The 24,341-nt window shown below is 38.4% G+C and overlaps 1 protein-coding gene and 1 long non-coding RNA gene across 3 annotated transcripts; one reads left to right on the top strand and one right to left on the bottom strand.

The window, feature by feature from the left end:
- The first annotated feature begins 6,226 nt into the window (after nt 1-6,226).
- LOC143846539 (plastid transcriptionally active protein) lies at nt 6,227-17,095 on the top strand. 2 transcript variants are annotated; one of them, XM_077355006.1, is made up of 4 exons: nt 6,227-6,747; nt 15,383-15,550; nt 16,119-16,267; nt 16,865-17,095. In XM_077355006.1, exons 2-4 carry the CDS (start codon nt 15,407-15,409, stop codon nt 16,905-16,907), a joined length of 336 nt encoding a protein of 111 aa, XP_077211121.1. In that variant the 5' UTR covers nt 6,227-6,747; nt 15,383-15,406; the 3' UTR covers nt 16,908-17,095. The 2 variants fall into 2 exon arrangements, with proteins under 2 accessions (XP_077211121.1, XP_077211113.1); XM_077354998.1 differs by having other exon boundaries at nt 6,232-6,823.
- Nucleotides 17,096-19,201: 2,106 nt separating this feature from the next.
- On the bottom strand, nt 19,202-20,036 carry LOC143859618 (uncharacterized). Its single transcript, XR_013239308.1, has 2 exons — nt 19,845-20,036; nt 19,202-19,714 (listed from the first exon to the last, which is right to left on the bottom strand). It is a non-coding gene; the product is annotated as an uncharacterized LOC143859618 (long non-coding RNA).
- Nucleotides 20,037-24,341: the final 4,305 nt, after the last annotated feature.

The following is a 24,341-nucleotide window of genomic DNA, read 5'->3' as shown; positions in this document are numbered from 1 at the left end:
AACAAAGAAAGGCTGAGTACAAGTTATTTATCAAAAATCCCTAATCTAGATAAGTCTTATCTCTAAGACTCCTAACTAACTAAATAACTACAAAGCAAATCTCAAAATAACAAATATCTCAACCAATTTATTTCAGCCAATGTGGGACCCAAATTCGCACGTAATAGGGGGAGTCGGCAATGGACGAATTCCGACCGGCGGCTCGGATGGTGGCCAGATCGTGGCGAATCTGGGGACGAAGGGAGCGGCCTCCTCCCCTTTTGTTTTGGCTTCTTCAATTCTTCACTTCTTCTCAAACAGAAACCGTCAAACCCTAAGTCCCTAACGAATAAAACCCCTTTTGTTTTGGCTTTTGATCATATGATCTTAACCCTTTTTCTCATTTTAAACAAAAATAAATCTATTAAAAAAATCACAAAACCCTCGGGTTAACCCGACCCGACCCATGTTTTGGCGGGTCACCCGACCCGGTGGTCGATTTTCACGGGTCACTAAAACTCCAATCCGTACCCGCAAATTTGAGGCTGGGTCGGGTCGACCTGCGGGCACGGGTCGATTTTGCCAGGTCTACTCCTTTAGCACAAACCCTTGGTGGCAACAATGAGTATGGTCCATATCTTTGAAGTTGGACATCTAATTATCTATCTATATCTATGTAAGTAAAGCTGAATGTCGCACAACGTGGTGCTGCCACGTGGCAGCCCTTCTATACACGCAAGTTCTGCGTATAGCCCCTTTTAAGAGAAAGGGTAATAGACACCGCCCTTCTGTCTATAGAAAGAGAAGTAATTAAAAACGTTAACTGTGTCTCCCTCTACGACCGTATAGTGTTAAGGTTTCCTTTACACTTACGTTTTCGTTAATATATATCCTCTAAAAGAACAAATATCTTCCCCTACAAAAATGCATCACCATCCTAAAATCTCCCACAAAAAGTAATTAGGACGATAACATACCCGTAACTCATTAAAAGGTATGCATATCAGGTTTTCATTCGAGAATCCTCTTGGAGAACTCTTTCGATCCGTAACTTGCCTTTGATCATCACATTCTTCCAAGTTGCAACTACAACATTGCCTTTGATCAGCGTTATGTGGTGGGCTACATGATATAACGCTGGGCTACATGATAACTGGCTATACATCATGTAGTGCGTTTTTAATTGGAAATACTACGGTCTTTACATTTAATCAAGGCATCTTTTCTTTTCTTTTCTTTTTTTGGTATGTTTTTCTTCTCTATTTTAAAGGTTTAACTGCTGATTTACTTTGGTTTAATTAAGTTCATGGCTTAGAGAATTTGTGTTGATGCAACTATTCTTCAGTTAGTAATGCTGTTAAATACTTTTGTTTCACTGATTTTGTCCCTTGGACAAAATTTATATTGAGAACATCCATGACAGAATATAGAGAGAATCCAAGTTCTCACTCATTTTTTTTAAAATAATTGAATTGAGATATATATTTTTTAGTAAAATTATTTTCAGCATCTTATGCAATCTTTATTGATTGATTTCTTCTGTTATTTGCTAGGACTTTCTTTGATTTCATTGCCAAAGATCCAAGGGATCACTAAAGTAATGTTAAGAATAACAGCCCCCACTAAGGGTTTGTGTTCAAAGATGGAAGAGAGTATTGGTTTTGAAAATAGAGTTTTTATATGGTGTAAGCCCGAATAGTCAAGTATTTTTCAAATTGGACTGAACGGCCCACATCATAGGTTGATCCAAACTGTCTATTTGTTGGGCCACGACGTAAATTAATTGTGCCTGAAAAAATCTATTCCATAGGATGATCCCAACCCTCTGATCTATAGATGTTTCTTTTTTTTTTTATGACTGCCCTAATTTTCTTTTCTCACCATACCACTATTTACAGGTTGGATGGTTTAGATTACCTGATCATTGCGCCATTTTTGGATTATAGCCAATCAATGATTTAGATTCTCATACTAAGCCCATGTTTGTTTTGGATTTTGAAAACTAATTGTGAGTGTCACTTGTGAAAAAAATCTCCAAACGATTCTATTTATTCTCCTTTTAAACCGGTGATAAATTAGAATAGGCAAAAAAACAGCTATATTTCTATTTAGGGGTTTTTGCAAATGAAGTCTTCTACTTTGCTTTATTTGCAAAAAGAGTCTTCTAGTTCCACAATTTGCAAATAGAGTCATCACTTTTTCCTCGATTTTGCAAATCAGGTCATGCCATCAATTTATGACCAAAATACCCTTCCTACATTTTTTTACTGTAACCCATGATGCTCATGGATATTTGATAGGGCAGGTCACACCAAGTGAACTCTAACACATGCATCAGGTCGGGCCCACCAATTTGCCTTACATTTTTTTATGGGTTCACAATTTTGAAGCTTATGTTGTGACAGGGTGGGCTCATTTTTTCACACCTATGCATAGCATAAGCCAAGATTGCTATGATTGGGTAGGTCCCACGATCTCCAGCACTCGAGCCCATGTATAGAGTAGCGCCCGTAATTTTTGTCTTTTCATGTATAAGAATGTTAGTATATACAGAAGGAATTTTGGTCTTTTTATAAGGTATTTTCTCTTTTTAAATACAATGACATTTTGGTCTTTTTATGAGTAAAATAAATCTACCACGGGCATTTTGGTCACAAACCAATGAGATGTCCTAATTTGCAAAATTCACTCAAAAGTTACGACTCTATTTGCAAATTGTTGAACAAGAAGACTCCTTTTGCAAATAAAACAAAGTAGAAGACTTCTTTTGCAAAAACCCCTTCTATTTATTCTCCTAGATTTTCTTATTTCGGCAACACCCTCTAACATTCATCACCTATAAACGTTAGACTTCCTTTTGATTTGCTGTTTTTGAAAACAATTGCCATATTCCATATAACTCTTCTTCTTTTAGTCGTATATACAAAAAAAATCTCAAAACGATTTATTCTCCTTTTAAACAGCCGATAAGTTAGAACCAAATTACACTCAGGCCATTCAAATTTGGCAAAAGTGTTTTTATTCTTTCGCCGCGTGCATAGCACAACGTAAAGACTTCCTAAAAATATCAAGACTTGCTAAATGACAAACGACTTTGCTTCTTTGCTTCCTAAAAATTTTCTCATCTAAGTCTAATCCCATCGGTCCTACAAGTTATTAACATTCCTAAAAACTCTCTCAAAGAGTCCAACATGTTTTGAAGACTTAATAAAATTTTCATTAAGGCAGCTAATCTAAAATTTTCATTAAGTCTCATGTATAACTGTGGATATTTTTTTGGTCGGTCCTAATATGAGTAATATTTTGCAACCCAATTAAAGCTATATAGTTTTTAAGGCCTGAATATTGTGTTTATTTTTCGGGTCCAATAATCAATTTTGGAAACAAACAGGGCTTTTGGATTTTGACAACCAATTTTCATTCCAAAGCTGTTTATTAGGTTCAATATTGTGTTTAATTTTGCGTCCGACAATCAAAATTTTTACGCTGCACGGGTCTGCAACTAGTGATGAAGAAAAATCAATTGGGCCTACCTGATTCAAAGATCCGAAGTGTTCTTTTGTTGGGCACACGTAAATAGGCCTTGCCCATAAAATCACCTTACAGAGGATGGTCCAAACAGCCTTGCCTATAAAAGTCCTCAATGGATGGTTTGGATGGTCCAAACCGCCAATCAGCAGCCTCTACAGATCTTTAGGATAATTATACTTTTCATATTGAGGAGTTAGGATTATCATGTGGAGATCATTTTTTGGGGAAATGCCTATTTGAGGGAAATGATATTCCCCCCCTAAATGGATAAATCCCCCCACCGTTTAACTGTTTGTGTGAGAATGGTTCACGAGGATAAATTCACCCCCCCCCCCCCCCCCCCCTTAACGTTTTTCTTTGAAAACATAACGAATTACGTTAGAGGGTGATTTTATCCATCAGAGGGGGGAAATATCATTTCCCCTAATTAACCATTTGGTTGGTAGGCCGCAATGTAAAAACGCCATGACGCAAAAATCATCTCTATTGGATGATCTAACTCTTATGATTTATCATCTGATGGAGCTGATTTTAAATTTTGAGGGCACAGTCTAGTAACAATAGTATCCACAGCTTCAGGTGTGGTTATTTGGCAAAGGAATCAACAACAGCTCTGATGCATCATGAACCCTTACCCAAGAGATTACAGTTTGTTGGACAATCACTTGTGCAGAAAAGAAAAATCAATTTCTAGTTTAATAGTTGGGAAAAATACATTTACACCCCCTCTGGTTTCTGACACATTCAATTCTAACCCTGACTTTCAAAACGTGACAAGTACACCCCCTGAGGGTTTTTTAACATGACGGAGTAGACGGCAAGGCGAAAATGACCAAAATGCCCTCCTCTTCCCCAACTGAAAATTAGGGTTTTCATACTTGAAAACTGAAAATTAGGATTTGATTCAAACCCTGTTTTATTTATCAGCACTAACCCTTGATTTAGGGGTTTTACTTGTCTTCATTCACATCATTATCGTGCTTTGCACATAAACTCTAATATTTTAGGGCTTTTTTGTCTTTATCAATGTTTTTTTCTTGAAATGTAGGGTTTGATGTAGCCATCGAGTGGGGTTTCATTGTTTGTGGTGGACGCGACGGCGGCGGCAGTAGAAAATTGTGTAACCCTAATCCCTTTACAAATGGCTTAAAACCAGTGGACGAGGGTATTTTTGTCCACAAAATGTTAACCCGGGTTAGTTTTAGTCTTTCCGTCAGGTTAAACTGACGGATTGTTGACGGAGGGGGTCTAACTGATACAAATTGAAAACTCAGGGGGTGTACTTGTCACGTTTTGAAAGTCAGGGTTAGAGTTGAATGTGTCAGAAACTAGAGGGGATGTAAATGCATTTTTCCCTTGATGATAAAACCCTTTCTAAGACTTCTAGCTCCTTCTCCTGTTAGAGATTTGTCAAGAAAGAGAAAGTCCTCTATTAGCAAAGCTGATGCCCTGTGTCAAGAAAGATGAATTAGGAAGTCGTGGAGCATAGTCTTTTAAGCAAATATAGATAAATTGATGTGGGCATATCACTTTTACAAGTTATGCATTAATTTTGATTCTCTACAATTCGTAAAACAAAATATGTTTTGTATATCAGTTTAGCTACTAAACAATATTCTGATTCTCTAAGTCAAAATCTAGAAGCAGAATCAAAATCATTACCACAATTGGGGCATGTTTGGCTACCATGAATTTTTTCATGATAAATCGGTGTCTCCAAGCGGAGATGAGGACAGAGTGGCTAAAAACCAGGAACCAAAAAATAGGGAACTAGTGTCTCCAAGTGATAGAAGTGGCTAATAATCAGGAAACAAAAAACTCAACTCAAAATAGTATTGGGTTTTTCTTGATTTTTGGTCACTTCCCATGCGCATCTCGAACGTGCCTCTCAAATCAGAGTTGGCAAATGAAGATGAGATCATTTAAGATATAAACCTTTCCGAGTCTACACTTGCAACAGCTCTAAGGAAAATATGTGAGCAACAACTAGGAAAAAGACATAATAGAGACCTTCCTTAGGAAGTATGGGGAGCAGGTCTCCATCCATTAGAATATGAACAAAACCAAACATAAAGAGGATACAATTTTCAAATAGACAAAATAATGGATTAGACTTTTCACAAAGTTTCTAGTCAACATTTTTATGAACGGCACACTCAACAAAAGAACATGTAATCGATTAAGATACATACATATCCGAGTCTATCACTCTGAGGACTACAAATCAAATATATCAAAAGTACTTTAATTTAGTTAGTATACATACATATTCGTAGACACACCATTTTGACCGAACCCTAAACCTTTATTTCGAATAAAAATCCCTTTAAATTAGTAAACTAGTGTTCCAAATTTTAATATAGAGTGGGTCAGGATCCCAAGTAGGTCTTTGAAAAAATTCAGAAAAATCAAATAAAAAATGTCTAATAAGATAAGCCCAGTAAATGTGTTTGTTATGACATGTATACAGAGTCATTTGCAAGTGTAGAAAAGGGGGTAGATAATCGAGCTGAGGGTGTGCCAATATCAACCCCGTATGCAAAGCAAGGAAAAGAGAAAGTGTATCTTCACTCCTATGCTACCGGGGTCATCATCATGGAAGTGTGAATAGTTATAAAAAAACTCCATAGAGGGGGTGTCCAGTGGGAGAAAAGGAAGTCTGAATATATTATTTTCTCCATAGAGGAGGGGTAATTTAACAAAATCCAGGTGTACCTGGACCAATTTGAGTGCAAGATGATTAGACAGAAGAGGCAAATGAGGGTGCAATTATCAAAACAGGGGCATGCTGATCGAGAGTGGGGTTTGAGAGAGGGAGACAGAGAGTTAGAGAGAGAGAAAAAAAAGATCCTTTGAACCCTAACCCTAATCCCACCATTTCCGACCGATTCGCCGGAGCTCCGGCGAGCATTCCTTCACCGGATTTCTGCTTTGTTATCACATTGGCACCTGTAATGCTAGTTAAATCCCTAGATTCGAAGCTTGGAACCCTAGATGTACTTTCTAAACCTTTTGATCTATCTTTGGAGCTGATTTAAACAATCGAGGCTTAGCTCTAGTTCATCGGATCTGTTGAAAAATAGTTCAGAATTTCAAAGAAGAAAAGGAAAAAGAGGAGAGTAGATCAGAGCTAAAACAAATTGAATAAGTTATGAGGAAGATCCACGATTCAAGAGGAATTAGGGAAAAGGGATCAAGGACTTCGATTGGAAGAAAGCTTCTTCGTTACAAGCTGGAGTGAGTAATTTTCTCTTCGATTTGTTCATTTAGCTCTAATCCTTCTTCAATTGGTCAGGTTTTTCATCTTTAACAGGTAATTCTTCTTACTTATTGTTCAATTTGTTCAATCAATGGTTTATGATATTTTTTTTGGTTAATTATCTGTTCGATATAAGCTCAATGAGGTTTCTTTGGATGATTAACTGTTAAATTTAAGACTTTCGATGATCATCTGATGGATAATCTGTTGGATTAAAAATGTGCAATGTTTCTGTAGATGCTTCTTTGTTTGTCTAAAATTTGTGGTGATTTTCTAATGGAGGACTTGACAGATGTGTAGTTTACAATGTTTTGCATTTATCAGTCTTTCGCTTATTTATGGTGAAAAATTTTGTGTAATTTTTAATCTGAAATTGTTGTGATGAGCTGAGAAAGTGGTTATCCTTTGACAAAGTTTTGTCTAAAAACTAATGGAAATCTTGTTTTCAGGTGTCAGGTTTTTCTTCATGAAATATGTCAACTTCAAAGGATAGGTGTTAGTGATATGTTTGGGCTCTACTTTTGAACAAAGTATTAAGCCAATAAGACGCTTCATGTATGGGATGAGTCTTTTGTTTAAAAATGAGTAGAAATTCTAATGGTATTGTTAGGCAGGAAATTCGAGGGTGGTGTCTCCAATGTATTTGAAAATCCAAGTTACCTAAACCATTCATTTTAAGGGGCTGATGTGTTTAATTGCTAATTGAAATGCCTTGTGGTAGGTCCCTTTTCTGCATTCATTTGGAGAGTTTGCCCTGTTTCAGTGATAATTGCTACCACCTCATTGAATTCTTATACTTTCTGATGTTTACTCATATTTTGCTTAGGGAGCGCCTGTCGATATGCATGTTTGTTATCTAATTTTCTGAATTTTGAAGCAATTCATTTTTCTTGCCTCAGTCCAGTGGTCGTGTGTTTCATAGAGAGGATGAATTAACTTGAAAATGTCAAATTCTTGAGAGTTAGCCTCGGTACTCTCTGAAAATTACAAGTGGATTCTGGAAACATACATGGCTTAGAAGATGAATGGTATATGATAGCATTAGTAAATGCCAATGAATTTAGTCATCTCATTGAACTGGTATATATATATATATATATATATATATATATATATATTCTTTCTTTTGAGAGTTTTTGGTCACTATTGATAAATTGGTTCGAGGTTTTAACAAAGCCTGATCATTTTCTTTTAACAAAAAGGTTCTCAAATTCAGAGGATACCCTGTTTTGTTGCTTATATGAAAAGTTATAAAGGATTTTGGCAGTCCATTAGGAGTTAAGGATAAGTAAGTGTGATTGTTGAGATAGAGTTATGGTGCTTGTATTTTTTTTTAAAAAAATGGTTATGTTTTTGTATGAAATTGGTAGTAATTTTCTCATGAGCTGGTCATTTTTCCTTTTGAGTGGTGTATGTCAGCTAATTCGTTTTGCCTTATGGTAACTTTTTTAGTTATGACAAAAAATAAAGTAGAACAGCATTTGAATCCAATTTATAGGATTAGACTATGAAGGGAAGGACATGTTAAATTGTGATTAGAATCAAAACTAAATTCTTTATATTCATCATGTCTTTTTGTATTGTGTTAGTTACATTTAACCTGAATGTTTTTATCATATAGTAGCACATGCACATTTCTTACCACTTGAATAATCTGGTACATTGGCAGGCTATGTTAAAATAGAAGCATATAATCCTTTGTATTAATAATTACAGCTATTGTGTTTATAGATTTTATATGATGAAGTCAGCATGATTCTTAAGACAGAACAGTGTTTGTTGTTGCAAGTTGAGATAATGACATTGTATTCAAGTGAATATAAGAATCAAGCTTATTTACTTATTTTGATAGATTTTCTTATGGATTTTTTTGAAAATATGGTGATTTAAAAAAAGGGGGGCGTTTAGCATTGATATTGCTTAATTGGTTTAGTACATTAGACATGTTCAGTATTATTTCGAAGTATACAAACAGTTGCATATGTAAGATTTTTTTTATATTCTTTGAATATATAGGTTATTTTGTTAATTCCCATCAGAGTATTGTTCGTGTGGTTATGGTTATATGGGATGAACTATATTGCATGAAAAGTTGATTCAAATTGCATCTTTATTTCATTAAAGCTTATTTGTTCATAGGTTTTTCAATTGATAAAGAACAAGGCGGTTCAGGTTAAAATGGTTCTGAAATCATTATCTGAAACCTGCTAAATAGATATAATGCAAGTATAATTGTATGTTTGGCTATAGAGAATTAGGCGTAATGGAAAACCAATCGAGATTTCCTGCTTTATATACATAAGCGTATAGTCTCTTGATTTTTTTTTTAAAATTTATGTACATATGCATTAGTTCAGGTTGTCTTGGTTGCATTTCTCATAATGATTCCAGTAAATATGGTTGAGGATTGAGTTTTGGTTACTAAATAGCTTAAGGTAGATTCTATGCAACATAAGGTTTGTAGAGTAATTTGATATTACATTCAATGTGAAGACATTTGATTAAGTTGTCTTGTTTTGAAAAATTGAAGTAGTAGGTGATACAGCCCTTGAGTTTAATTCATAGCAAAAAAAAATTTTATTTGCTTCATATATTTTCATGGTTATAACTTGTATTTGCAAATCTTTAATTTTTTTCAGGTGTTATGATTTTCTTGTCCGTTTTTTTTTTAAAGGGTTTTATTATATACATAACTTTTTTTTATCTGATATTAATTTCATCATATTTTATGCACTTTATAATAGTGCGTGCGTTTTTGGTAGGACAAATTTGCAAAGTTTTAAAATTTTAAAATCCCTTTTCTTTGACTTTTCTTGAAAAATGAGGAATTAGATACTTTTAAACATTAAAATAAAGCATATTTGATGTCAACTTCCATATACAGTGTACTTGTAATTGATTTCCTAAACAAAGATAGCATCTTGCTCATCCTTATTGTAGTAGTAGTAGTAGTATTTTGATGGTTTATTAGAAAACCAAAAGTATACTAGACCATCTATGGATTAACGCATGTGTTATTGATGTCATTTCTCCTTGTTATCCTTTTTAAAAAAAAATAGTGTTGACTTTTGCTATTTGAATCACTTATTCAATTTGTTTGGTTCCCAAAAATTAAATTTAAGTGTTTTTGAAGCCATGGTAATGTGCTTGTAAGGGACATTAGTTCACTTCTTTGTGGATCATTTCATTTTGACACTAGTTTACTTGTTTAGGGTTTTCCCTTTAGCCCTAGGGATTTTTGCCCTAGTGTGTTGTTTTGTATGTTCCCTTGGGCCAAAAGGGTGAATCATTTTAAAAATTCAAAAACATCAGAAACTGAAAACTCAAAATATTAAAACATTTTAAAAAAACAAAAATACTTGAAAACCAAAAACTTCAAAAAATCTGAAATGTCAAAAGATTTTAGGAGTGTAGCTAGGAAAGTTTGTTTCCGAACGACGTTGGCTTGATCCTCTTCCACGAGGTACGTAGGCAGTTTGGGATCTTTATCCCAGGTCCAGTCAAACTTTTAAAAAGAAATCATTTTAAACATTTTGAACAAATACTTTCAACTGTTTTTGAAAAGATCTTCCTCTAGAGTTAGGAGTTTGTCTTAAATGTTTAAAGTGTTTTAGGTTAGGAGTTTGTCTTAGAGTTAGGAGCTTTTGTGTGGTCAGTTTGACTATGTAGCTTGGCGCATGGTCTGTTGATGGCTAGAATAGGATGCACTTAGTCAGCCTATCTTTTCCCTAGGATACAGCTTAGTCGCACATAGGATGTAAGACCCACGTGCATTAGTTTAGGGTTTAAAACTTTGCATTTAGTTAGGGCATATAAGAAGTCCTAAAATCCACAATTCACTTCAACTTAATTAATCGTATTCAAGAAGTTTTAAAAACCAGTCCGGTCTTTTAGGTTGAATCTAGTTTAGTGGTCTAGGCACAATAGGCATTGTAGCTTAGAATAGGCCACAGAACTGCCTTGACCTTGATTCCAAAAAGGGGCTTGGATACGTAGGGGGCTTGGATGGCTGGTCATCTTAGTCCAGGTAGTACTGTTGCACATTTTTTATTGTCTTAGAGTTTTAGGGGTTTGTGGTTTGATGCTTGTCGTGACTCCTTGCATAGGTACTTGCTAGTGTGTTTTCTTACTTTGCCTTTAATGTTTATTCTCTTTTGATATATCTCTTGTGTAGTTTTATTTACTCTTTCACCTGTTTAGTATTGATATGCTTATCTTACTTGCTTATTAGCTTGATCACATGCTTAGCTGTAGCACTTTACTACTTTCCTGTTTATCTTATTTTGTTATATTTGCTCATTATACCTGTTTAGCTGTAGCTTTTTATTGCTTTCTTGCTTACTTTATCTTATCTCATTATATCTGCTCATTTATCTGCTATTACATGCTTAGCTGTAGCTATGCATGTGGTTGTTTACCGCTTTCTAGATGTGATGAGTTAGGGCTAGATGTGATGAGTTAGGATTAGTGGAGATAGGTAGCGAGGTCGTCTGATATTGGATTGACTCTAGTTTTCTCCGCCTCTTTGAGAGACAACGGACTCTAGTGTTCTTTCCAATGTCAGGTGACATTGATATCAACTAGGGCTGCACAAAAAACACAAACCGATAAACTAAACCGAACCGGGCCTTTCGGTTTGGTTTGGTTTGGTTTTTCTCGGCATTGGTTCGATCATGGTTTAGAATTTTACCGAACCGATCCCATTGGTTCGGTTCACGGTTTTAGAGTTTTGATCCGAAAATTAAACGAACCGAACTGAGAAATGGAGGAAAAGACGAAATGATTTTGTGACATTATCAAATCTAAGGTGAGTTAATATCATTTGCAAAGAGAAGAGGGTGGATTTAAACAAGGGAGGTGTGTCTATATCAATTCCCTGTATTAAAAAGTAAAGAATACATTCACCCCTTCCCCTTAGACCACCCCTTAGAAGTGTAAAAAGAATAGTCCTAAATACTTAGAGGGGCTGTCCAAGAGAAGAAAGGGGGGGTCGAATATATCATCCCCTTTATAAGGCCCTCGATTAGGGTTAGAGAGGGAGGGGTCTCTTCATTTTTGTTTCTTGAGAGAGAGAGAGAGAGGGAAACATATTTAAACCTTTTTTTTTTATAGATAAACGTATTTAGCTACTTGATTTGGATTTGTACCGGAAAAACCGTGAACCGAACCGAACCGGTCAAAATTGGTTCGGTTATACCCCCGATCGGTTTGGTTATGGTTTGGATTTTCTCCAAACCGATGTGATTGGTTCGGTTAAAAAAAAACTCCCTAAACCAAATCGGACCGAACCGTGTGCAGCCCAACCCTCCTTAGAACTTGGATGTTTTATTTTATTTGCCCATCCCGGGTCATGCATGCTTAGGTAAACGTTTTCTCGGGGATGTTTATTCTCATTTCACATATTTTCGCCCAAAACTCTTCAAAATTAATAAAAAATGGCATAAGAGACCGAGTGCGCTCGGGCGAATGGGGTGCCTAACACCTTCCCTACTCGTAACCAGGCACGGACCCAATTGTTCCTGGTTATCCATTGCAAACAGAGTATATTTTTGGTTCCATGTCCTATACATGAATGGCGACTCTTTCATTGTTTTAGATACGTCTTGGTTTTGAGGCTTTTGTCTCCAGATCAAGAAGTACCTCTTATATCGCCACTCATATTGTGAGAGCACATTTTCGAGAGTTCCTTGGTAGAGCTCTCCTTCACATGTGGAGATCCCAAGGATGAGGGGATCTATATCCTCACCATTCTCCAGATCGGGATCCACAGTATTACATGGTGATACAAGCCATGAGAAGAGAAAGAGAAGAAAGAGGAGAAAATAGAAAAAGAAGAGAAGGAGAAGGAGAAGAATAAAGAAAGAGGAGGGGAAGAAGGGCAGGAGGGGAAGAAGAAGGAAGAAATTAGAGGGGAGAAATTCTTAATCAATCTTATTTCAAAAGCTAAAACTCAAATACATGAGGGCTTCGTATATACATGCAATAAAATTACTTGGAAAATAAAATATCTAAATCTAAATAACATGGAAATAAAATAACAAGTAAATAAAATCTCTAAAAGTCCTATTGGGAAGATGTGCCACTTATTGGGCCCCACGGGTTCCTACGATGCTCATCATTCTCCCCCTCTTGCACCATCTGTTGAAACCCGCAAAAAATTACATCTGACAGTGCGCTGATAAAAAATTCTTGCAGCCTGATGGGGATAATGAGATTCCCAGCAAAAAAACATGAAAAAAATGTAATTGACTAGTACAGCACCAACACTGCACATTTAAAGCAAATAAAATAAAAATATCTAAAATAAACAAATGTCAAGTTGCCACAGCTACAAGTAGAAAAGAAATGGAATGAAAATAACCACAACAGGGTAGGACATGTTAGTGTAGAAGCAGAAGATAAACCGAAGAAAAATAAGCTTCTGAAGTTTGAAATTTAGTATTCTTCAATATATCTCCTTAAAATCCCACCATACATTTCTGTATCGGAGAACTTCTATTACCACAAGACTTAAACCCTAATTTAGAGTATAAATCGTACGCAAACTCAACTTCTAATTCAAGTATATTACTGTGGAAATAAACATATAAAGTTATAAACTAAACCCTCAGAAACTTGAAATAAATCTCACGTAAGCAAGCATTCTGAAGAAACAAGAGCCAACATTTTCTGCTAATCAGGACATGGGTGTACCGTGTGCTGATGGCATGATGACACCATCAGTACAGGCTGTCTCAACCATATGTTTTCTTCTACCTCTTATGGTGAACCTCAGAAAGGGGTAAGGAGAACTAGTTCAGGTATTATTTAGAGTTGAGATGTGTGGGCCACTGACTTTTCATCAGCATTGCTTCAGAGTTACCTTGTTTATTGTTTAATAAAAGTATAAACCAATATAATGCCTTTAGTGGTTTTTTCAAGATTGGATTAAGTCAGAAGTTGTGGGACGTCCGTCCAATGTTGAGGTACTGTTGAAAGTTGAGACATGTGGGCCATTGATTTTGCATCAGCATTGCTTTGGAGTTACCCTTTTTATTGTCTGTGAAAAGAATCTAATAACTTTAGTGACTTTTTCAAGATCAGCCAACAGTAAAATTGTGGCAGGCATACTTTTGGTAAATTACGAGTATTTTTCATGTAAAATGGTTGATCTTTCGATCATCGGAGGTCATATTTTTATGCCGATCACGATGAAAAGTTGTCTTCTCTCCAGGAAGAATCAAACTAAATGTCCAACTTTCTTCTTATAGAGACGCAATGAAGATCTGATTGTAATTTTGGTGGGGATGAGAAGCCGTGAAAGTCAGTTTAACAAGTGGGAAAGCCAACTGCATTAAAAAACTTTGTCAAGATTGATGAAGGTAGTGCTGGTATGGATGCGGAGGCAAGAGGAGACGGCATGAAGGAGGCAAAGACCGGGAGTCTTCCTTCCTGTTTTTGATGCCTATTCATATGGAGGACATTTATAGTGTTTAGATGTTGGTATCTATTCCAACAGATTCTCATGTTGGAACCCACAACTACAGACTGCAACTGGAATTGAATTTTTAATTCCAATTCCTCTCACGTCACTTGAGTGGAGACAAATATCTTAATATTTGCCAAGTTTCATGACTGTGGTGGTCATGAAGTCATCGCCACAATTAATGAGTCCGTGCATTTGATATTAAAAAATATTCATGCAGGTGAAAATGATTAGATCATTCACAGGAGCTGTTTCTCTGGTGTGTCATGTGCTTGACATGATAAGGAGATTTGTTTCAGTATCTGAATCTTTCTATGGCAATTACATTTGTTTTGAACCTAACTCGTTTGACTCTACCCATTCTGAAAAAATGGCCGTATTGACCCACGTAGGCCTTTGTTTCCATTATGATTACCTGTTTTTAACTTCTTATTGTATTCTCTTTCAGGAATTAGTGAATGTGTTGGGAAGACTCTCTCTCTCTCTCTCTCTGTGTGTGTCTGTGTTTCAATTTGTTTCGATGTTCTGAATCTTTATATGGCAATTACATTCGTTTTGAACCTAACTCGTTTGACTCTACTCATTCCGAAAAAAATGGCCTTATTAACCCACCTAGGCCTTTGTTTCCATTATGATTACCAGTTTTTAACTTCTTATTGTATTCTCTTTCAGGAATTAGTGAATGAGTTGGGAAGACAATTTTTTTTTTGTGTCTCTGCCTTTGTCTTTGTCTGTGTCTCTGTGTCTGTCTGTGTTGCAATTTGTTTCGATGTTCTGCCCATTCCTTTTAATGGTGGTTATTTAAATCACAACCATTTCATTCACTTGATTCCAAGAAAGCAACATTTGAGTTGTTCAATTCCTGTAATGAGTAAGTTGATATACCCTTTTGGATATGACAAAACCCATCCTATTTCTAGTATTTGTGCACCTTCTTTCCTGCAGAAATTCAAACATCATTCATTCAGTAGCACATGACACGAAGTCAATTGGTTGTTTGTTGGTTTTTATTTCTGTGGAAGAGATAAACATATGGAATCCATTTTGATTGATGTTATGCTAAAAGTCTTTTAAGTTTCATTCATCCTAAAGTGATGCATATTTTCTCTGTTTAGTTCTCATGTTTGTTTTTTTTTTCGTGGAATCAGTTTCCAAAGTAGGATATTGATAACATGAAGAAAATTGTGGGCGGTATCCCTCAACCATGGCGCATGCTTGGTTATTCTGCTGCTGTTTTCTTTGGGGGAATGTTTACTCTGTCGGTTGCTTCCTCTGCAACCATTCGAATGTTCCAAGCAGTGGCTGATGCTAAGCGGGTGATACAATCATTCTTACTCACATTCAATGTTTAAAACAATGTTCATACACGTGGATTCAATTTGTGTATCAGTCTTTTGATCTTCATGTTTAACTCATCGAAGTCATAAAAAATGCCCTTATTTTATTTTTAAAAAATGACCATTGACGATCAACTTGGACTAGTCAATCAGCATGTTTTGAACACTTGAACATTGTTTTGGGTACTCTGCAACTTGATTCAGCCATGACCTGGTGCAAACTACCTAGTGGGCTGGTTTTTAGTTTTACAAATTCCGTAAAGACTCGTGAACATTGTTTTGGAAACTTTTCTACTTGATTCATCCAGGACCTAGCGCAAGCTACCTAGTAGGCTAGTTTTTACAATTTCTGTAAGGACTTGTGGAGCTTCGGGTGAGGCCTAGAACGCATAAGACTTGACTGAGTCAAGTAGTGACTCACTCAAGTCAACTTCACTTCAGACTCATGTTAGTCTGAGCCAAGTATTTGAGTTTCAACAAGTCTCTCTTTGGGAACCCCTGATTATATTATTCTTGCTGAATCTGCAATTTGTTTTGCTTTGTGCAGAAAAAAGTTGCATTGCCGTGCACACTTTGTAAACAAACAGGGTTCTATAGTTGCAAATTATGCAAAGGGAATTCTACCATAGAATGGTCGCCTTTATACGACCCCATTTTCATAAATCCTTGTATTTGCCCTACATGTGAAGGAAACAGGTTAGTGCAAATCCATTCAGTTTCCTGCTATGATTTGGCCGACACTTTGAATTTATTGCCGACATGTCCAACACGACACCACGTGTCGACACTCCTTTAGACACTTTTAAGTGTACTGCTGGAAGTGTCAGTAACTTTATATATATGTATGTGTATGAGTGTGACACTGTTTCTAGATTTTTAGTGGTTGCCATGTTAGATACCTCATGTCCGTGTCGAAACTCGGCACACGAATGTGTCCAAAAATCATGATTATATGTACTTTCTATTTTAGGCGTGTCCCCATTTCTAAATTTTGGGAGTTCACCGTGTCCGACACTCCGTGTCCATGTCCACAAATCATAGGTTTCCTGCGATTTCTATTGAATTAGTTTTAGAAAAAAATGATTACTTTGAGAATTCTGGTTCAATAATCAGTAGGAGTAAAGTAATCAGACTTGCAAAGTCCACTTGATCAAGAACTTCACCGTGTTTAAGGGTATAGCATTTGATAAGAGAGAGAGAGTGGAAACACCTGATTGATTACTCAAATACCTTGATTAAATACACAGTGACATTTGTTGATTTTTCTGATTGATTTGTTTTCCATGGTTGCAGAATACAACGTTGTCTGAACTGTCTTGGAAAGGGCTATGTCTGATTTACGAAAGTAGGAGGATAATATTTGTAAGTTTCCAGCTTCCTTTGATGTAGATGACCTCTTATGTACACATGGTGTTTCATCCTTTGTATCATAACATAATGAATTTGCTATACATTCTGTTAGACATGAGAGTCGTGGAACTATGGTCTCAAATTACTGTGTAAAAAATCGCTCCTCTAGGTGCATACACTGAGCAAACCCTTAAACATAAATCCAAACAAACAAACAAAAATTTGTTGTTGCAATGCGATCCTTCTAAAAAAAGTTTGTGGTACTTTAGTGATCCACACCAAAGTCTTAATGAATCCGTCAAACACCAGATTATTATGCATTGCTTAATCTGAGCACAATCGATTTGTCAAGATTTTTCTGCATGATTGGTTTTTATATTTCATTATTTCTTAGGGCCATCCAATTGAGAATATAAAATATATGTTGTATTAGTACAGAAAAAATAGCAAATTATGATCAACGCATATGTGAACTGGTGTGAAACTATTCATAATGGAGAATTACGAACCAACAGAGAAAGCTTGATGGTTGTTCAACTTCTAAATTTCAATGAGTTTTCAATTCCCATTGAGGATGTTCTCCTAGGAGATAGCAAAGCAGGGGTTTAGCCTATCTTTGGATAGGCTTGTTATACTCTATTTGCTTCGAGAACACTCCCAACGGCTAGGGATGCAATGCAAGCAGTAGAGGTGGACATGGTTCCGGTTCAACCCGAGGAACCGAACCGAACCGAACCGGCCACTTTGGTTCGGTTCGGTTCCACATTTAAATAGTTCAGTTCCAGTTTGAGATCTTGGAACCGGTGGAAATTCGGTTTGGTTCTGGGTTTGGGATCCCGGAACCGAGAACCGACCCTCAACTGATAAAATCACCTCACCCCCAAACGGTTTCTGATCCCCGCCCCAATGTTTTGCTTTGCCTTTTAATTCACCCCCATTTAATGATTTCCTTTGCCTTTTAGTCTTAAAAGGTTAAAAAACGAATAGAATCCCAATCGTAAAATCCAGAACGTTCTTGTGAATATACATTGCACCTGGGTAAACCCAGAACCGAACCGAACCGGTCAAGTTCGGTTCTGGTTCTAGAGATAAATGGTTCGGTTCTGGGTATTCCCCAAAACCGAACCGAACCATGTCCACCCCTAGCAAGGAGGGTACTCAATCCCATGAAAAACTCACGCAAAGATTTCCATCCCATGGAAAATAGCCCCACTGGTTTTTCAATTTTATTGGGTTTCCAGTTTCAATCGGGGTCCCAATTTCTACTAAAATAATTTTATTCAGGCTGTCTTCGGATTGCAGGAATTTCATTAAAAAGTTCGGAAAGGAAAAACTTATCCAGAATTGCATGGTTTTCTATTGTGTAATTACACATGAAAAAATAGCTTGAACAAGAGAAGTTCAAGTTTTAATTAGAGGGACCAATTTAGGATGATATCCCTTTAAATAACCAATGGCTATATCATTTCTTTGTAAATTGTGAAAAGGAAAAAAATTCCCTAGGAAAATATTTTTCTTGGAATCCAAACAGGGCCTGAGGAATCCAAGATGATGACTTCGTTCTGCCGTTCACCTCGGCTGCGGCGTTGCCTGAAATCAGCCATTCACCTTTTTTTTTTTTTTTTGAAGGGCTGCACTCCACTCCAATCGGCATGTTTTTTAATCTCAGTCTTTCGCTACAAAATGACAGGCTGATTTTCAAGCAACACACAATCCGGAGGTGAAACAATCTAGTCGTTTAGTAGAAAACAATTGAACCCTCACTACGTTTTAGACATTTCAAAGTTTTAAAAATGAAGTAGGCTTCGTCCTTAAAAGGTTAATTTACAAAAGCCCCAAGCTAGAGTGAAGCAAGAAAAACATCGTACAAAATGTGAGTTATCCAAAAGAGAGATGGTGCACATGTGAGCTTTATAGTTGTATGAATCTTATTCCACCAATAGGTTGTAAAATCCACCAAATTTTCACATGTCATAGCTGAAACATAAGGAAGGATGTCCATCGATTGTCCAGGATATTCTGCTTAGCCTCTCTTCGTTTAAGGTTATTACTACCAATCGTGAGTCCAAAACCAATTATTTAATTTTGAGTCCCAATATTTGGTTTTGGACTCACAGTCGGTTCGCATAATCTAAAGTTGTGCTTATTTGGTTGTATGATTATTTGATATGCTACTTTTAGTGGTCACATTTATCTGGTAAAAATGGTAAAAGGACTGCCCAATTAGACTCCTTCCTAACAACCACTATTTGGGGGCCCCCCACATGGGGCATGTAGATGTGATCATTAAACACACATTGATTGGATATTCCAAGCCCCTTCATTCATCAAGCCTTGTAAAAAAGCCAATCTGTCGTTATATTTGCAGGCCTTCATCTTATGAATGCCCTGGATAAACAATAAAGAAAGATGCAATCCCTATCCCCTAAAATTTGTCACATAATGACAACTGTGATTAGATTGGTCGATCAACCTGACTAATTCAAATTATCCTGAGATTTGTTAAACATGAGAAGAGTAGACAACGTAAAGATTTTCCAGCAAACAAGCAACTTCCCATGCTAATATGGAAATCGTATCACAAGGGCAAATTAGCCTAGCCAAGTTTAGGGCCCGACTACTTACCACATCACATGGGTTGCCTTATGATAGTCAACCAGATCAATGGGGTTGTATTAAGTTTGATTGTTAGGATTGCTCTCAACTGTGACTAGCTTTGTGGGATTCACATAGTGATGATGCAAAAATCCGGGTTCTTGATCGTGCGGCCGATAGAGAATCTCCACTTGATACCTACAATCACAGACAAAAGGGGTCAGGGGTCCGGACTTGGTCCCAGACGACCACTTCGACGCCCAAGTCAGATTTTGACCTCAATCAAATAAATGAACCAGCAAAATAATAGAATGGGTAATTAGATTACCGGACTCAACTATGGGTTCTTTATGGGGTATGGGTGATCCAAAGGGGGATTAGGGTCCGGGGGAAGGAGAGTAACGGCATGTAGCACCTCTTACCCTTCTTCTCCAGTAGTTATTCTCGCTCTTAGTGGGCAATTAAGGCCCTTTAATGGTGGAGAATGTTTTCTCTGGTTTTTTGGAGTTGGATCTCTTTGTTGTTTGTTTTCGGTCCCCTTCCTTGTTGTGTTTTCCCCGTATATAAGCTTGTCTTTCACGCATGCAACCTCTTTTGTCATGTGCCACGTGGACTCTCTTCATTCACGCATGCAACCTCTTTTGTCATGTGTCACGTGGACTCTCTTCATCATTTGAGGAAAAAGACACCAGTTCCTTGGATTGGGTGGAATGTTGGTCGCTATAGGAAACTAATAACGTTCGCCACTTGCTTATTCTCTTTTAGAGATAATAGATAACGATCATGATGGGTAATAATGAGGGATCTTTTGGAGATAATTACGGACATGTGGCCTAATCTTACAATTATGCCGTATTTTTCCCTATCATAATACCTCCCTACTCCTTTGGTCCATAAAGTTGGCCAAGGGAGTAAAATCTTTTCTCTGCCATTTAATCTGGTGATTTTCATAATTATAAAGGCCTTGGAATTCGAGAGGGACGGTTAGTCGGATGCATCCTTGAGGGGTTCCAATGTAATTATGGCGCGCCTGTTGACCCTCTTATTGAAAAATGACACGTGGAGGGCGTGTTTTTGTAGACACCCCATTTTGACCAGGCCCTAAAGCCCCTAAGGTAGAGTCGAGATTTCAGAGTTGAGTAGTTCCCAGAGAGAGTGGGCCCGGAATGAGAGGAAAGCTTAAATTTTCGTCAGCATATGGCCCACATTCGTGGGTACAAATTCCCCGAGAGGTCGTTTGTGTTCCCAAGATTATCCCTGCAAAATTTCGGGGCAATCGGGCGAGAAATGGAAAATAAGACAAGCGGAGTGTGTGCAATAATCAAAGATGGATGTGTTGGGGTGAATTGTCCAGGCATGGGTGTGCAAATATCCCCCCCTTTTATTATAAAAGCCAAAGGATTTCTATGGGATTCATTATCTTAAGAAGGGCATTTTTGTAATCCCTGCGTAGCTTTGGTAGGAAGCAACCCCTAAGGCCCCTTAGATCAAATAGAAGGCTAGGATTGTGCAAGAAAAAGGGAATCTTCCTTTTCATATCACCCATATTCTACCCGAGCCACCCCCTGCTAGTATAGAAGAATAGTGATAATGCATAGAAAGGGGCTGCCCAAGTGAATCGGAGGGGGGGTAAATTTATTACTTCCCTTTGCTACAAAACCCAACAAATTAGGGTTTTTGGAAGGACCCATTTTCATTGAGTTGCAAGAGGGATAGCAGAGAAAGAGAGAGAGAGGGAGGAGAACCCATCTCCGACCACCACCACCGTCACTCTCCTTAATCCGGCCAACCACCGAAGCTCCACCATCTCCAACTTCCGGCCGGCCACCACACTCCCTCAAAACCCAACTTCCCCGGCAGCCACCTCCAACCACCTTCCCCGGCCACTCCCCCTCGCCGCCAGCACCATCTTCTCCACCAAAACCCCACCGGAATCCGGCCACCACACCTCCACCTTCCGGCCTCCCCCTCCACTGTCATCCTCCACCCATCTCCAAACCCACCCAAAACCCACTTCGGAAAACCCATTTCTGTGCACCCAAACCCTCTTCCACCACCACTGTCACCCACCACTGCCTCCAGCCACCCACCTTCTTCCGTAAGCCACCACCACCTCCAGCCGAAATCCGGCAAGGATAAACCCATTTCCCTTGCCGTCGGCAAGCTTCCATCCACACCACCATCATCTCGGCACCGGCAAGCTGCCTCCGTCTCCTCCCTCATCTCTTCACTTCCCAACCACTAGCCACCTCTGCGACTCCACCCCCAAACCCATCTCAACAAAAAAAAAAAAAAACAAAACCGAACACCCTCTTCTCCGGCTAGCTTGCTGGAATCCGGCAAGCCCCCATCCACAAACCTTCTTCTTCCTCTCTACCCCATCCATCCACTCCCGCCGGCCGGCCACCGCTCGACCAAACCCACATCTTCAACCTCCACACGGTTTTTTGCAAAACCCAAAACCCACGTTCACCTTCTTCTCCGGCGAGCTTGCCGGAATCCGGCAAGCCCCCAGCATTACCTCCTTTTTCTTCCCTCCATCCTCCTCCACCATATCCTTCTTCCATCCTCTACCACCCCAATACCCATTTTCGGACCAAACCCATTCAAAAAAAAAAAAAAGACAAAACCCAAAAACAGCCGCCCATTTTCTTCCCCATTTCTTCCATCTCCACCACCTCCACCATCGTACCCCACCACCTCTGCAACTACACCCAGAACCCGAACCAAAACCTCCATCACCACCACCCTCGAACCACCTTCTTCGAAGCTCCGACCCCCATCTCCATCGATTCCGGCGACTTTGCCGGAATCCGACCCACCGGCCCTCCTCTCCTCCCTCATCCCCATCGGCCACCATCACCACCGGCCACCCTCTGCCCTTTTCCCCAACCCATTTCAAAAACCCAAATTTCTTCACCTCCCCCACAGCCGCCGCACCTCCCTTCTGTTTTGGCGATATTTATCAAAATAAAAAGAAAAAGAGAGAGAGAGAGAGAAAACAGAGAGAGGGAGGCTCGGCCCGATCGTGTCTTAGATCTGGCACCGTCGCAAGCCCGGAGATGCTCGACCATCATTTCCGGTGCCGGCATTAAAATTTCAGGGAACCCTCTGCATTGATGGTTTGGCTTCAGACAGGTAATGTTGTCTTTTTTTTCCTTTGGCATATGATATTTTCATTTTAAATTCTTTTGGGCATATTCAGAGAACGATTAAATATGCTAATGTTGGGTGACTTTACAATACAATAATATATGATTTCGTCCATTGTAATGCTATTTGCTATATAATATTGCTTATAATATTGCTTTTGCTACATTTTGTTGACCACCGAGTCCTTACAATAGCTTCACGTGTGAGAAGAATTCTAATTTTCTTTTTAGGCTTGATGTGCGCAAAGATTAACTCATATGCATGTGACCATTATACCTTGTATAAATGGTTTTCACACTCTCTTGATATTAATAGCCCTCATGCCTCATTTGATAATGGCAGCCCACTTTCTGTTGATATTGGCAGCCCACTATCACTCATTTGATAATGGCAGCCCACTTTCTGTTGATATTGGCAGCCCACTATCACTCATTTGATAATGGTAGCCCACTTTCTGTTGATATTGGCAGCCCACTATCACTCATTTGATAATGGCAGCCCACTTTCTGTTGATATTGGCAGCCCACTATCACTCATTTGATAATGGCAGCTCACCCTCTGTTGATATTGGCAGCCCACTATCACCCATTTGATAATGGCTACCCACTTACTGTTGATATTGGCAGCCTACTATCACCCATTTGATAATGGCTACTCACTTTTTGTTGATATTGGCAGCTCAATATCACCCATTTGATAACAGCTACCCACTTTCTTTTGATATTGGCAGCCCATACTCTTATTTGATAATGACAGCCCTCACATCATTTTGGTATGTGCAACCCTCTTGCAAATGGTGTTAATACCCTTATTTATCCTCTCTGCTATAGGAGACATGTCATGTCTCATAAGCGTCAGTTGTCATTTTTCTTTTCAGAGACTAACCTAGTCTCACTGGCATTGTTCTCTCTTTTTTATAGAGCTATTGGTTTTAAGCTGTCCTTAGCCATAGAGTCAGTCTTTCAAGAGTCGGTCTTATCATCATAGGGGTTAGGGTTCTGTCCACCCTCTCATCAAGTCATGTGATTTTGTCCGCTCCTGCAAGGTATAGGATGCTGTCCAACCCTTGCAGAGTCGTGATTCTGTTCATTCCCCCCCGCAAAGCATAGGATGCTGTCCAACCTTTGCGGGATATCAGGAGCCTGTCCTCCCCTTGTGATGATAGGATTCTGTCCTCTTGTGTCGAAAAAATCAAAAACATCTGAAAAATCAAAAACTCGAGTCATTAGGAGTAGTTAGGAAATCCAGGTCCGAACTACGGATGGCTTGATCCCTAGCTGAGGGGTACGTAGGCAGCTCAGGTGTGCTGCTGGCATCCTGAGTCCAGTCACCATTTTTTAAATCACCATTTTACAAATATTTCTCATCTTTTCGTCCACCCAAGTTCAGTCAAACATTTTTAATAAATATTTTCAAACATTTCAAAACAAAAGCAAAAATGGGCAAGGATGGTGATTGCTCGGTCACTCGGAGCCCTCTTTTCATTCCATTTTCGGTTTTCATCGTGATTTTCGGCTTCCATCGGTTTTATGATGTTTTATCGGGTTTTGGGACGGGCGATGACGTAGCGTGGCCCCTTTACAGAGATTGCCCTCGCTGAGCCCAACGATAGGTTATGACGATCGCGAGACTTGTCCGATCTTCAGCAGATTAGGATCGCTGGGCTTGATTC

The sequence above is a fragment of the Tasmannia lanceolata genome, unplaced genomic scaffold, assembly GCF_043159265.1.
Source record: "Tasmannia lanceolata isolate RefF3 unplaced genomic scaffold, GAP_Taslan_0.1 ptg000003l, whole genome shotgun sequence".
Lineage (NCBI taxonomy): Eukaryota > Viridiplantae > Streptophyta > Magnoliopsida > Canellales > Winteraceae > Tasmannia > Tasmannia lanceolata.
Note: the sequence above shows the minus strand (reverse complement) of the source record. Positions and strands in the feature narration are given on the sequence as shown.